The 15,539-nt window shown below is 43.2% G+C and overlaps 1 protein-coding gene across 3 annotated transcripts in view; it reads right to left on the reverse strand.

Annotated features, from left to right (window-relative positions):
* The window catches only part of DSCAM (DS cell adhesion molecule), a 680,512-nt gene that overhangs the window by 118,735 nt on the left and 546,238 nt on the right, over positions 1–15,539 (reverse strand). For all 3 annotated transcript variants that reach the window (XM_050933241.1, XM_050933240.1, XM_050933242.1), the window contains exons 15-16: positions 11,697–11,864; positions 3,253–3,323 (exon numbers count right to left, since the gene is read on the reverse strand). In XM_050933241.1, coding sequence (XP_050789198.1) covers positions 3,253–3,323; positions 11,697–11,864 — 239 coding nt within the window. The remainder of the gene's footprint in view (positions 1–3,252; positions 3,324–11,696; positions 11,865–15,539) is intronic.

The raw sequence follows: 15,539 nt of genomic DNA on the forward strand, positions 1-15,539 counted from the left end.
TCTGACTGCCAGAAGCTGAGACTGGACAACAAGGGATGGATCGCTCCACAATTGCCCTGTTCTGTTCGTTCCCTCTGCAGCATCTGGCATTAGCCACTGTCAGAAGACAGGATACTGGGCTAGATGGACCATTGGTCTGACACAGTGTGGCCATTCTTATGTTCTTATCTTAGCTTATGCAAAGCAATAAGGATGTAGCCTGTTTGCATCCAAGAGGTTGTGTACATGTCACTTGTATAGCAAAGTGATGATTCCACCCCTAAATGAGGCGATAGAGACTAAGGCCCAGAGTTTCCCTGTCAGAAAAGAAGTATCTCAGTAAGGATCATGATGGGTGAACAGTAGTCCTAAAGGAAGGGCACAGGCATAGCAGTAGCCTGAGCTTAACCAGTGAGGGAGATTCTTGGTCAAAAAAGAAAAAGAAAAAGAAAAAGAAAAAGAAAGAAGTAGTCATCTTTTTTCAAACACCATGGTGAAACCTAGCATTGTTTAGATGAGCCAACAGATCATCTGTGGACACTTTATATTCTAGAACAGGGGTAGGCAACCTATGGCACGTGTGCCAAAGACAGCACGCGAGCTGATTTTCAGTGGCATTCACATTGCTCGGGTCCTAGCCACCGGTCCAGGGGGCTCTGCATTTTAGTTTAATTTTAAATGAAGCTTCTTAAACATTTTAAAACCCTTATTTACTTTACATACAACAATAGTTTAATTGTATATTATAGACTTATAGAGAGAGACCTTCTAAACACGTTAAAATGTATTACCGGCACGCGAAAACTTAAATTAGAGTGAATAAATGAAGACTCGGCACAGCTCTTCTGAAAGGTTGCTGACCCCTGTTCTAGAACAACTCTAAATACCACTGAATCAAAGTGACTGGTTTCCTGCCAGACACCTGGGGAACTGAGAGCAAGGGAGACTGGTGCAACTGTAACCAAAATACAACTTCTTAATCCATACTGAACCGAAAATAATTTTAATTAAGTGAATATCATGCCTCTTATGGTGCCTCTCTAAAGCAGAAGAGTGAAGGTTGTGGTTCATGGTCTGTGATGTATGATAGCTGCAGTAGAGCTAAGGTGTGTGTTTATGGATAGAAGAATAGAGGGTCTGTATTGATATGCAGCTTAAATGACCATTTCCTTGCTTTTGTGGTTTATGTCAGGTAGGTTGAGTGTGTAGCAACTTTAACTGTTGCACTATTATTATTAATATTTTTATTTATTTGTATATGAGTTATAATAAATTATCTTACTGCTACATTATAGTGTATGTCATTTGTTCTTTCAGTATAATGTGCTCCTGCATGTTCATTTTATTATAAAGTGTACAGTGCCATCACTTGAAAAGTGTTGTAGTTTCACAGAGCAAATCAGGCTTGGCCATGATTCTGAATCCCCTCTGTACAAGAAAGGGACGAAGAAAAGCTCCAGCTGCACTCAGGTAGATGCAATTACTTTCCTGACAGCACACACAGACTAAGTAGTTAAATGTCTAAATGGATACAATTGCAGGCACAGCTAATTGTGCCCACATTTAATTACGAGTGCAAAAGTGTACCTATGATGATGTAGGCAATTTTTGAAAATTTAGGCCAGGAAGTTTCATTTCAGCTGTAAATATTTGCGTTGATGTGAGTTCATAATACTAAAGAGGAGATTTTCAAAAGACACCAATGGGCAATGAGGTGCATAACTCCCACAGAATGTCAATGGTGCCTAACTCCCATTTGTGCTTTTGGAAATCTCCTCCAAAATCAGCCTTTAAGTATTTCTTCATATAAGGCCAGAGTCAGTATACAGCATACATTATTTCAGAAGATGACTGTGTGCTCTCCTGCTAATGGTAAAATATATTGAAGTATGGCACTTCATGTATCCTCTTTAGCTTTCTCTACTGGCATGTTATGGAGCTTCATTTTGCCTGCTATATGATGCTATTCGTTATAGCCACAAACCGTTGCTACCTGTGAAAACCACAGCAACAAAAAGTATAACTGTATGACATGAAGGTGATGCAAACATTATGACTGTATATCTGACAACTAAAAAAGGACTAGCAAAGAATTTTTTCCTGATTGAACAAGTCAAGGCAAAATCACTTCCTTACACATCGCAGGAATTTTAAATAGGATGCAATTTGCTGCATTTTATAATTTTATCATCTCCTCTCCCAATCTGAATAATTATATTTTGCTATTAGATTTATATACTAAATGCAATGCTTTGCAGATGACACATGCACTACAAAGAACAACGCATACCTCAGCAGCAACGGAGAATCATCCCCAGAAACCAAGACCACCGAGGAAAAACTGAGTTTTGTGCAAAGCACCTTTAATATTATTTGTACTTTCATGTCACCCTCATGTTTGTGGGGTGAAGAAGAATAAATTTAGGATTGATGATAGGGAAACCTGTATTTGCACTTCAGCGAACAGCCCCTGGAGACAGTTTTTTCAATATATCTATTTTTAACTACTACTAACCTACTCCAGAATCCCTAGCATGTGAGGTTTGTCTGCATTAGCTGGACAATTCATTAGATATAGTCTGTCTGTCTGCACAGACGCTTCCTTTATATGCAGGATAATCTGGTTCCATCATGAACTGTCTGAAATGAGAGCGTGCTGGTATGATAAATTGCCAGCATTCTACAATTATTACCATGACACTCCAAAAGTTCTGTGTTACAGGGCAAAGTTCACATCCCATTACATAAGTTACAGTAACCATGTAGAATTTCTACACACGTTTATGGCCATTATGCTGTAACTTTATTTTAACAGTTTACCCTGAATATGGTATGGAAATTGCCACTCTTATTAAGATTATACATAGTGACTATGCATCTTTATTCTATTCATCAGGATGTACAGTTTGGTTTAATGTCTTTATAAACCTACTGTTTTCACTGTCAATCAACATATGTAAAAACTTTTCAGTTATCAGGACACTGAATAAAACCAAACCAAGTCACAAGCATTAGAGTACGGAAGTTACAATAGAGATTTTTTCAAAATTATATTGGAAAAATAGATAATCTGATAATTTTGACTAAACTATGTGTGAACACATGGACTCTACTTTTGATCAAATTGAGACATAGCACTGAAGAGGGTCTCCATGCTTCTATTCAAAACAAAATACTTCTGATCCACAGTTATTATAATATTCACTCTAACAACAGTTCTCTGAACATACATAAATACTGCTAGAGTCTCTGTTTCCTGCTATGGTTACTTACTTTCCAAGTGACCCGAATGCTTTGTGAAGATACAGGCTCGAGCTGAACTTCCTGAGGTGGGCCATCAGGAGCTGGTGAGAGAGACAGAAAGGGAGACACATCCATCATAAGGCAGGTTCTTATAATGTGGCAGAAATAAACAAAATATAGTGTTGATGCCAACACTGTGGCATAGAACAGAGGCTTTGGGTTGGTATGAAACCATTTAACAGCATATGAAGCATTGAAGGTATCGCTTTACTCAAACAAAACCGAAAGGCTAAGGAGTCTCCACTAGCTGGTTGCATGGCATTTGTGACAATGAAATGTTTTTATTTCAAGATTTAGCAAGTTTGCAAATAAAACAGGAATGAGTCGCATGTGACTTTCCTTCAAAAGCCTTGTTTAGTGACATGCTCATGATGCTTTTCTTTCCCTTTGAAATCTTCTCTACTGATATGCTGAATGTGCTTTAAGCTGCTGTGAATGTGCTCGCACTGAAAAGACAGCAGCACCCATTCAGAATTAGGGAACACAACAACTCTTCAACCAGCTTTGATCATTTCAACATGTAGCTTCTGATTAAACTCGTTCTGTTAACTAAAGACTGAGCAAGTTCAGTACAAAATTATTATTTTATGAAGTAAAAACTGCACAAATAGTTTTTCTGTGTCTAAATATATCAGTGTGGAAGCCATATAAAGAATATCCTGCCTGATTACATGAACCCGGGACAGTTTCTGCTGGCTCAGTCAGAGGGAGCCTCTCTTATTATTTATATACTGCCAACAGTATGTGTGGTGCTTCACAAACAAGTTGGAAGACAAAGTTCTGGTCCTGAGAAACTTCTATCTAAATTAGACGGTTACAATGCAATGAACGGTGATTGGAGGCAGTTAGTGTTGCAGTGGGGATTTGTAAAAGAAAGGTAAAACCAAGCCGTTTTAATGGAAGGATGTGAAGAAAGAGACAGAGATACAGGGCCAGCTCTAGCCATTTCGCCGCCCCAAGAACGGCGGCACACCGCGGGGAGTGCTCTGCCGCTCGCCGGTCCCGCGGCTCTGGTGGACCTCCCGCAGGCGTGCCAGCGGACCCTCCGCAGGCACGCCTGCGGGAGGTCCACCAGAGTGGCCTGCAGCCCTCCCGGCGACCGTCAGAGCGCCCCTCGTGGCATGCCGCCCCAAGCACGTGCTTGGCGCGCTGGGGCCTGGAGCCGGCCCTGCGGAGATATCTCAGAGCTCTAGTAGAAGATTTCTATATATATGAGGTGGCATGAATAAAAAATAAGAAATCACAAATTTAATAATATGAGAAAGGGAGCAAAAGAGACCAGGTTGTGAGAGGGAGAGCAGGAGGAAATGGATGTTGCAATGAAAGCAGTCTGAGGGGTAAACAGCAGCAAATGACTGCAGTGAAAGGAGTCCATTGGGCTTACATGGGTGAAATTCATGCCTGTACAGAGACCTAGCACAAGGCTTATGCTCCACTGAAGTCATGTACCAGTCCTATTTTGTGGGATTTTGTTGCCCTGTGCAGTGGGGTGAATTTCACGCATGGTGAAGTGGAACCATTGCCTATAGCTCATGTGGGACCTTAGTTTGAGGGCATGTCTACACTGCAATCAGACATTTGTGGCTGGCCCATGCCAGCTAACTCAGGTTCGTGGGGCTCAGGATAAGGGGCTGTTTAACTGTGGTGTAGATGTTTGAGTTGGGCTGGAGCCTGAGCTCTAGGACCCTCCCACCACGTAGAGTGCTAGAGCCCATGATCCAGACTGAGCCTGAATGCTTACACAGCAATTAAACAGTCCCTTAGCCTGAGCCCCATGAGTCTAAGTCAGCTGGAATGGGCCAGCAGCAGGTTTTAGTTGCTGTGTAGATGTACCCTAAGTTTCCTATTCAGTAACACACAGTAATGAAAACAGGGTAAGCACAACAGCAAGAGTGGGGTCTTTGCTAGTTCTTTAAGTCAACTCTAGACTCTGACCACCAGTTTACAGATACTAATGTCATCACTCCAGATATATTATTTTGTAGTAGATATGTGCAAAAAAATTTGGCTTATGAAACGAGCTGGTAAAATCCTGTCTTTTCTTTGGCATCACAGTATGGCAACCATAAATCTCCTTTATGCCCACAGTTTATTTCGTTCCTCCATGTGCAGAAACATATTCTTTGTCTCTGACGTGGAAGTTATTACTGTGACATGTTTATATAGGCTAAACGTTTGCTTGTCTGGTCTGAAGAATTCAGACTCACCACAGGAAGCTCGTGCAAGTAGGAAGGAAATCAGAGAGAAACACTGTAGCAAACATTAGCTAGTGATTGTGCCTTATTTTTTGTAAAGATTCTGGATTGCTTTGCTATGCTTGGGATAACACATCCTGGACCCAGTTCTGCTCTCACACTGGTTTCATACTAGTACTCCTGATTTACATCAATGTAAGTGAGAGCAGACTCAGGACCTTGCCTGGGGGACTGTGAAGGAGATAGTTGCAGCTGAATGGGTTGTGATAAAGAATGTGGTGAGTCCATGACAGAGTGAATGTTTGTACCCTGGGTCACTGGGGAGCTGGATGGGGGATGAGATAGGTGTGAGGGCAAGAATAGGGAGACGGGTCCTGTGTCTTGGCAGGGGGTTAGATTAGCTGACCCAGGTGGTCTCTTCTCACCCTATGGTTCTATGATTCTAATGGTCATGACAGATGGTGTTATGGGCTGTGGGGTGCAGTAGATGGTATAGTGGAGTTAGAGGTGAGGGGCACTATGACAGAGAGTGTAGAGGAAGGTGAATGGTGGAGGCAGACTATGGGTGAGTTTGTGATGGAGAAGCCATGACAGAGGATATGGTGGGAGGGAGCAAGCTGTGACAGAGGGTATAGCGGAGCGTGTTTGTGTGAGGGCATTGGGATAGGGGAGAGGATGGTGACACAGGGCATAGAGAGGAGAGGGGGAGTGTACTGTGACAAAGTGTGTGATAAGGAGGCTGTGACAGAGGTTGTGGTGGAGTGAAATTAATGTCTGCCAATTTCACTGTACACATTCACCACAACTTACATGATTATGAAGAGTTGCTAGGAATCGAACTACTACCCTGAAGGCAATGAGGTGAATTTCCAGTATGGTTTCCAGGAATTAATTAGGTGATTTTTTGCAAACACTCCATCCAAAATGTGCAAGGTTATGTTAACCTCTTAGGGCAGGGGTGGGCAACCTGTGTCCTGTGGGCCACACAAGGCCCGTCAGGGTAATCCGCTGGCGGGCCGCTAGACAGTTTGTTTACATTGACCTTCCGCAGGCACAGCCGCCCACAGCTCCTAGTGGCTACGATTCGCCATTCCTGGCCAATGGGAGGTGTGGGAAGCGGTGCAGGCCACAGGGTTGTGCTGGCTCCCGCTTCCTGCAAGTCCAATTGGTCAGGAACACTGAACCATGGCCACTGGCAGCTGTGGGCGGCTGTGCCTGTGGATGGTCAATGTAAACAAATTGTCTTACGGCCCAGCAGCAAATTACCCTGACAGGTCGCAGGGGTCCATCACTGCCTTAGGGTATGTCTACAGTGCAATGAAAAACCGGCAGCTGGGCCATGCCAACTGACTTTGGCTTGCAGTGCTCAGGCTGTGGAGCTGTGGAGTTTCATTGCAGTGTAGACTTCCAGATTTAGGCTGAAGCCTGAGCTCTAGGACCCAGTGAGATGGGAGGGTCCCAGGGCTCAGACTGCAGCCCAAGCCTGGAACGTCTACATCACAATTAAGCAGTCCCACAGTCCAAGCCCCGTGAGCCATGGATTTTTAATTGCAGTATGTCTGCACTGCAGCTGGGAGCGAACCTCCCAGCCCAGGCAGACAGACTCACGCCTGTGGGGCACAAGCTAGCATGTTAAACTAGCAGTATGGACATTGCAGCTTGGGTAGCTGTTCAGGCTCTGAAGCCAGTCCAACCAGGGGCAGCTCCAGGCACCAGTGCAGCAAGCACATGCCTGGGGTGGCAAGCCGCGGTGGGCAGCGTGCCGGTCACTGTCAGGGCGGCATTCAGACAACCTTCAGCAGCACGCTTGTGGGAGGTACACCGGTCCTGTGGCTTCGACGGCAATTCGGCGGCGGGTACACCAAAGGCGTGGGACCAGCAGATTACCCGCAGAACTGCCGCCGAATCTGAGTGACCAGCGGACCTCCCACAGAAATGCCGCTGAAGGCCGCCTGACTGTGGTACTTGGGGTGGAAAAAACATAAAGCCGCCCCTATGTCCAGCAGCTCTGGTTCTGAGCTTGAGTAGCTAGCCCACATCTCTGCCAGAACCAGAATATCCACACCGCTATTTTAGCATGCCAACTTGAGCCATGCTAGTGCAAGTCTGTCTACCTGGGTTGTTCCCAACTGCAGTGTAGTCATAGACTTATACACAAACACTAAACCCACTGAGCCTTTGATAACTATTCGCATGTGGGAGCCAACTTTCCTGCAACCTTCCTTGCTCTAACATGCCATACATTTCTCTAGGGCCTCCCATCTAAGCATCTCTAAAAGATTTACAGACATGATAGATTTAAGCCTAACAACATCACTGTGAGGCAGGTAAATGTTTTATACCCATTGTACAGATGATGAGACTGAGGCACAGAGAAGATAAATGAGCATCTTAAGGTCATTCAGAGTCTGTGACAAAGCCAGAAAGAGAACCCCGATATCTCAGCTTGCACTGTTAAACTTTAACAATACACAGAAACAAAGAAAAACAAGCCTTCTGCTTTCCTGTCAAACACTGAAGGAAATGAGCTCTCCCAGTCTATTTTTCAAAGCAATAGCTATTAAAGGTTAGGAGGTAAAGCTCCAATAGCCCTGAAATCAGCTCCAGATTAGTGGAAGGGCAGAGAATATTGCTTGACTCTCCTCCTGCTGAAGGCATCCTTTTCAGTTTACTTTCTAATAAATAATGCTGGCAGCCTGGAGTCACACTAGTGTAGGATATGTAATCTGCACCTTTGCAGTAAAGGGGTTTGGATTTTTAAATTTTTAATGTTGTTTTTCTCAGGCCTTCATTTTGATCTCTTCCCTTAGGTGTCTCCCTCCTGCTCAGCACCCTGTGCTAATTTAACCCTCCTGATGTAAGAGCAGCAAACAGTAAACAATGACAAATGACTGCACTTATGCATACTGTGCGACTGATCAAACCAAAACCAAGACAACAAATGCTGTTGCCTTGCCTAGACCTGACCTTCCCTCTGCTGATTGCTCCTTGAATAAATCAATGACTTCTGACTGCGGTTCCACATAACTGACCTTTCACTCTGACTGGACAGCTCCCTAATGAGAGCAGTGAAAGGCCCAGTAATCCTGAAACTAGGTCTGGAGACACTGGATAAAATGTGACATCCAGGTTTCAGCCTAATGGGGAAGCTAGTTTTTAATGGGAGGTCAGTTGCTGATGCTGACATATTAATTATCAGACAAAAGAAAGTCAGTAAGTAAGGAACACTCCAAGTTTATTAACAGCACATACTAATAACTTATGTGAGTATATGAGAAACAATTTCTTTAGGAGATTCTGGGAAGGGGAGAGTGGGAGGTGGATGTATTCCGGATGGGTAACCTCTTTCTCTAAAGATTTCATATTTCACCTTGCAAACAGGAAAAACATTTTTGCATTCAACATGTAGTTTAAAAGCAAACAAATTACTCGTCCTTTCCTTGATGTATAGTAAAGAAATCTGCCCCACCACTAAGAATAATATAAAATTAAAATCCATAATGCAGAGTTTTGTTCATTCTCTCTTCCTTTTCTAACACAGACATTATTTGTGGGTGCAATATATATGCTGAAAAAGGGCATTAAGGGGAAAAAATGAATGCAGCTCATGTTGTCTCCTGTTTGCTTCCATTTGTACAGTAAGCCCTTGTGCTCTTATTCTTTGTCACAAATCCTTGAGAACTGAGAATCTGATCTCATGGCAAGGGGTAAATTTTCACTGCAGTGATTTGGTCTTCTATTAATATTAATAAGATTTGCACAGCCAAATTCTCATATGTGGGCTGAAAACCATGCCACTGAGTGTCTAGAACCCAGATCATCATGTAGCTTTAGAATGCGGTGGGCCTTTATCTGCCATAATCTGCCCCCAACCACTTACATTGTTATTTTACCTCTCAACTGTACATAGATTCATAGATTCCAAGGCCAGAAGGGACCATGGTGATCATAGGCTGACCTCCTGTCAAACACAATGTCCTATGTCTTCCCGAAAATAACTCCTAGCATATATCTTTTTTGGGGGGAAAAAAACCCAGGCAGGGAGGTATTAGCATGTTAGCATAGAAAAAAATATGCGTGATGCAGGTATGCTTTTCAAACAAGAAATGGCAGATTCTAGCATGGCCTAGAGTTTTCAAAGGAACCTAAGGAATATAGGAATTTCAGTGGTGTTTGTATGTTGAATTTTCTTAGGCTCCTTTGGGAATCCCAGCTGTGATGTCTATTCATTTAATTGCAATATGTAACTTTGATGGGAGATATTTGCAGATATTCAACATTATGACGTATAATTCAAGGAAGAAAACGATAGGGCATTGGCCTCAGAAAGAGGGAGGCATCAGAGGAAAGGAAAGCAATAAAGGATAACTTCTTTCACTTCAGCAAGTGAGGTACATAGAGACTTGAATGCAAAGAAGCCACTGCATATTGCAATGACAGGCTCAAAAGGGGCTATCCCGGGCATTAAGGGGAAGGTGTTGGCAGGGTACTCTTGCCAGAACAGAGAGACAGCGGCGCTGGTATGACTGTTCTGTGAAAAGTCAGTCACTTGTCCTCCTAGCTGGAGAGGAAGTGCTGCAAATGGCCAATGCCATCTGTGGTGGAGGACTGCATGAAAATTAAATTCAAGGAAACAATATTAATAAATTAATGCAAACTAACTTTAATTGACATTAAAGGGGTGGAGAATAGCTCAATAACAACATTATTCATGTAGATCAACATTTTCAATCTTGGGAATCTTAAGTTAGACACCTAAATCCATATTTGGGTCCTCAAATAGGGATTTAAATGCATAGCTTCTAGTTCCCAAGGTTGAAAATTTGGAGCGTAATGTCTTCTTTGACCACTAGATGCCACTGAACAGTTTTAATGACAGGCCTGCACAATGATGTTTCTGAAGTCATGCTTTCTTGGAATATTTTAGCATCCTCTGTGAGATAGTTGTAGTAGTGTAGTTGGCATTTCAAACAGAAATTTCTAGTAAGGAAGAAAATTTGAGCTCAGCTAAGATTTAGACCAGCAGTTCTCAAAGGGGGGGCTGCAACCCTCTAGGGGTCCATGAGACCTTTCAGGGGTCTGCAGGGCCCCCCGGCTGAAACCCAGTGCACCGAGCCCTGGCAAAACCCTCCTCCCCCCACCCCACCCCCCAAAAAAACAAAGCCAGCAGCTATGCAGCGTGGAGCTGAAGCCGGCAGCGACGTGGGGCAGATGCTGGGAGCCCTGGTGCCCCTGGTCTGAAGCTGGGAGTGGCATGGGACTGAAGCCAGAAGCCCCTCCCCCCCACTGAAGCTGGGAGCCGTGGTGGAGCCCTGGTGCCCCCGCCCCCATCTGAAGCCAGCAGCACTGTGGGGCTGAAGCCAGGAGCCCCGGTGCTGCACTCACCAGGGGGTTGAAGTTGGGAGCAGCACAGGGATGAAGCCCTCCCTGCAGGAAGAAGACCTGAGCCTATGGGCAGAATTGGGGAGGCACAAGGGTGTCGCTACCCCAAAATGCAGTGCCTTACACAGAGTGGGGCCATCCTGGGGGCCAGGGGCATCTCTAGGTATTTTGCCACCCCAAGCACGGCAGGCAGGCTGCCTTCGGCGGCTTGCCTGCAGAAGGTCCGCGGTCCCATGGATTTGATGGCACACCTGCGGGAGGTCCACCGAAGCTGTGGGACCAGCGGACCCTCCATAGGCATGCCGCCAAAGGCAACCTGCCTGCCGCCCTCGCGGTGACTGGCAGAGCGCCCCCTGTGGCTTGCCGCCCCAGGCATGCGCTTGGCTTGCTGGTGCCTGGAGCCGCCCCTGCAGGCGGCAGCCCTAGCTACCCCTCTCCCTGCACATTGAGCTACTCCCTGTAAGCACACAGCCCCTAGCTACCCCCTCCCTGAACCCTGAGTGGTTTTCAAACTTCTTGAATTGTTTCCCCGCTTTGAGTTATATTTTTTGGTTGCATCCCTCGTGGGTGGCCTGCTGAGGTGAGTCAGGGAGTGGAGGTGGCACTCCCTCCCTGGATCGCATTGTGTGGAGCTGGCCCTTGCCTACCACTAAATATAAGTCAAACTACGCCTATGCCCAAGGCCCCCTCTCCCTGCCCCCCTCCTCCCCTAGCCTGGAGTCCTGAGTCCCCCCTTGCCCCCGCTGGGCCCAGGAGTTTTTATAGCATGTTGAGGGGGGCCTCAGAGAGAAAAAGGTTGAGAACTCCTGATTTAGACAATACAAAGCCAGAATGTACCTGCTTCATCCGTAGTGATAGTGAGCTCATTGCTTGCTTCGCTCTTGCCAATGCGGTTTTTGGCATACATGCGGATGTTGTAGGTGGAGGAAGGGTGGAGGTCAATGATAGTGGCCTGGTTCAGCTGAGGAGAGACGTCTTTGGTTCGCTGAACAGAATCCCAGGAGTCTATTTAATAAATGGGGGGGAGAGAAAAAACTAAAGACAATTTTGCATTCATTTTGTTATTTCAAATATTTAAGTAACTCAACCTTATAAGAGAAGACCTCCTGTTTTCAGCATCAGCACTGGAAAAAGTTTGCTAATACAACCTAAATGGCATATGACGTTTTTCTTCAGTACTCCTTCTCACTGATCAAAGCTCTTAAAGAAAGAATTCTCAGCCTGAGGTGCAGGAACAGGTCCAAAGGGGAACCCACTTTTATATAGTGGAAATGAGAATGAGAGGGGTTCTCTCCCTTCTTTTTTTTTTTTTTTGTGATGTGGGTAAAGGATGAGATCCGCTGTCCTAAAGGAATTCCATTCAGTGCTCCTCAGAGGGAAGGTTGGTTACTGTGACAAGGAGCCTTGAAAGGAAGTTGTTCGACAGGAATGAAAAGGGGGACAGGAAGGATTCTTAAAGATGCAAAGGATAATTTAGAAAGATGAAAATGTTTTATATTTTAAATTCTTAAGGGCTCACTCCTGCATGCTTATTCAATGAACTATGCAGATAATTAAGCATGAGCTGAAGTGGGATTGAGGCCAGAGTATTTGGCACCTTTCAGTATTGACTACTAAGCCATTGAGATGTTTTCAGGTTAATGATGCAGATCCACATTCAATGAGATTTAACATCGGTGCAGTCATTAATCCCATGAGTTGTTTGTATGTGCCTGTAAAAGGAGGAATTTTATCCAGATTAAATCAAAATCTAAGGAAATCTGAGGTTATCCACATTTAGCATAAATTATTCACTAAACTTGCTTGACACATGGTAATAGAAAGGACAGAATTTAGTTGCATATAGTAACCACTCGGCCTCAACGTAACATTAAATCAGTCCAAATAAAACAACGGGACTGATCTGTTTTAAATCATCTTGACATCTCTTATGTGTTGTCATCTGTCATTTCTTTCTCACTGTATTGTATATTCCTCCTTTAACCTCTGTAGTATCCTATGGGATTTAGCTGGGAGCTATACAGTGGTGTTGTTTAGTGAGGGTTACTGCAGGCAGCATCATGAAAAGCTCACCAGACAGAAAAGTCTTGGTAAAAATAGGAAAGCATAGCAGGAAACAATACACTATGTCCAGTTTTTGAGGCAGTGTATAATTCTTTCTCTCTGTGTGTCTCTATGGCGTCCCTTAGAGATGTGCAAATTGTTTACATACTAAATAATTTTGTTAGTTGCAGAACAATTTCATTCTTCATCTGTCTGTCTGTATTTAAAAATGCCCAAACATTTAGCTATCAACTGATGCTCTTTTAAAAACTCCTAAAAATGTAAGTATCAATTGATGCAGTGCTAATCAGCTGCATCTGAATTCATCTACTACTCATCACTGCTGCCTTTGCAGTGGTGCTCCCAGGATGCCTAAAGGCCTTCTCTGGACATAGCCTTGATAACATTTGCTTGGAATACTCTTTCTACACTTTATGGATATTTTTAAATGATGCTCTTGAGCAAAAACTGACACTGTCCTGAAGTGTCTTGGAAGACTGTTAACATTTGAATTAATGACAGTAGCCATCACCCTTCAAAATGCTGTAATTTGGGGATTGCCATACCAGAATAAACCAATTGTTCATTTAGTCCAGTATTCTGTATATGAGACTGGTCGATGCCTAATACTTCAGAAAAAAGAATTCAGCCACCATACTATATGAAATGGGGAATCATTCAGTGATGAACAAACCTCAAAATGTTTGAAGTTCATAAAAACATCCAGAAATGGGAGACTCTCTACTAGGTGTTCAGCTGGCAAAACATACTCCTGTCACTGGAGGGCCATTGTCACTGGAGGGCAAGAAGGAAGCATAGCTGGAATGCATGCATTCTGGGTCTCTTTCACTGTCATATGGTCCTTCGGGGACTATTGCCAGCTGATACATTTAAGAGCAGCCACTGGGCTATACTAATCTGCTTTAGGGCTGGGCAAAGAATCAGGGAGCGGCAACTGGCTCCCTGATGATCCAACCACTCAGATGTACCCCACAGATTCTCTGGGCAGCAGAGAATCCGGCCTGTAATATTTAGCAATGGTTGTTGTTGTTAGAATAGTGCATAGGGACCTCAGCCAAGATATGTGCCCCATTGTGCTTAGTGCTGTAGAAACATAGAGAAAGACAGTCTCTGTCCCAGTTTATATCATGTCAACTGTTCTGGACTAAAAAGATCCAGTTTGTATGGAGGATTAAGTAAACTTCCTTTGTGGTAGATGATAATTTTGATCTGAATATTTTACAAAATTGATTAAGATTTTTGAAAAGATCTCCTTCAATGTTAGAGGTTTTTTTTTTAACTATTAAGTTACTCAAAACAGAGTATCCAGCCTGGAAAAACCCCTAGGTTCTTTGTAGATTAAATAATGACGTACCAAGGTAAGGGAGGAGATGGAAAATCAGAATCTTCAAGACTTCTAGATATATTTTATTCCAGAATGATAGAGTGTAGGTAATACATGGATTTTAGAGTATATTTTTATATGAATTTCTGAGGGAAAAATAAGAAAAGCTTGAGACACATAGTGAAGAAAGAAATTGTTTAATTTCTCTCCGATGTTGTTGCCAGGTGACGCAACAAAAAATAAATGGTGATTTAAATTCTGCTGCTAAATGATAGAAATAAAATGATTGTTCCTGTGTAGGCAGTACAATAAGCATCCACTGGGGTACCGTGATTGATTTATGGCTCTTTTGTTTTCCTGCTACCATTCTAAAGCATTTTAAAATCGATGTATTTAATAGGGTTTTAACTTAGAAATAATATATAGAACAGGTAAGAACCATACATAAATGAAGCAAAATGAAAACATAAAATTTCAGTTCATTTTCCCCCCTCAAAAAGAGATTTTTTTTTTAAATCAGGCAATTCTCAGTGCTATATAAAATGAACATAGACAGAAAGAGTTTATGAAAATCCATAGCTCTGTGTTGTATTTTTCACTAATTCCTAAGATAATGATTGAACCATAAAGGTCCATTTACAGAATCTAGCTAGGCTAAATATGTTTTATATTGTACTTAACTTCTGATTTGGGGGAAAGATTGTATATATAATACTTTAGCCAACCTTGTGAATTTCTGTTTTGTGTGTGAGATGCCATCTAGTGATAATATTTAAAACTACACACATTTGTGGCATACTTTGCTAAAAGATGTATGATTTCTTGAAGCCATTCTTGTCAGGCTGCGGATAAAGACCTTGATTCTGCAAATCCATGTATAGCATGAAGCAAGGAATGCAGAGATGTTGTTGTGCTTAAATGCAAGTGTGAGCTGAGTCTATGTATGGGCATGAGGAAGGCTAAGCACTAGGCATAATCCTCCTTTTGTGCACCTTGCTCCCTAACTTTCAAGGATGCAGTGTCAAAAATAGGCAGGGTATGGACAAATAATGGACATGTTTGAGAAGACATATGCTCAAGCATGATGAGACACCTGGTCTTCTACCCCTTGTCCCTTCTCCGGCTAGAAGGCTGGAGTAATCTGGTGACCAGACAGCAGTAATTTCACTGCAAAGTCAGGTTCCTGGGCCATAGATGGATTAAGATACAGATAGGCACTATCAGCCCAAACCTGGAATCTTAGTTCCTGAAGCCATGTGATAATATCAAAATCTCAACTTTTATTTTAAAAA

The sequence above is a fragment of the Gopherus flavomarginatus genome, chromosome 1 (genome assembly GCF_025201925.1).
Source record: "Gopherus flavomarginatus isolate rGopFla2 chromosome 1, rGopFla2.mat.asm, whole genome shotgun sequence".
NCBI classification, from domain to species: domain Eukaryota; kingdom Metazoa; phylum Chordata; order Testudines; family Testudinidae; genus Gopherus; species Gopherus flavomarginatus.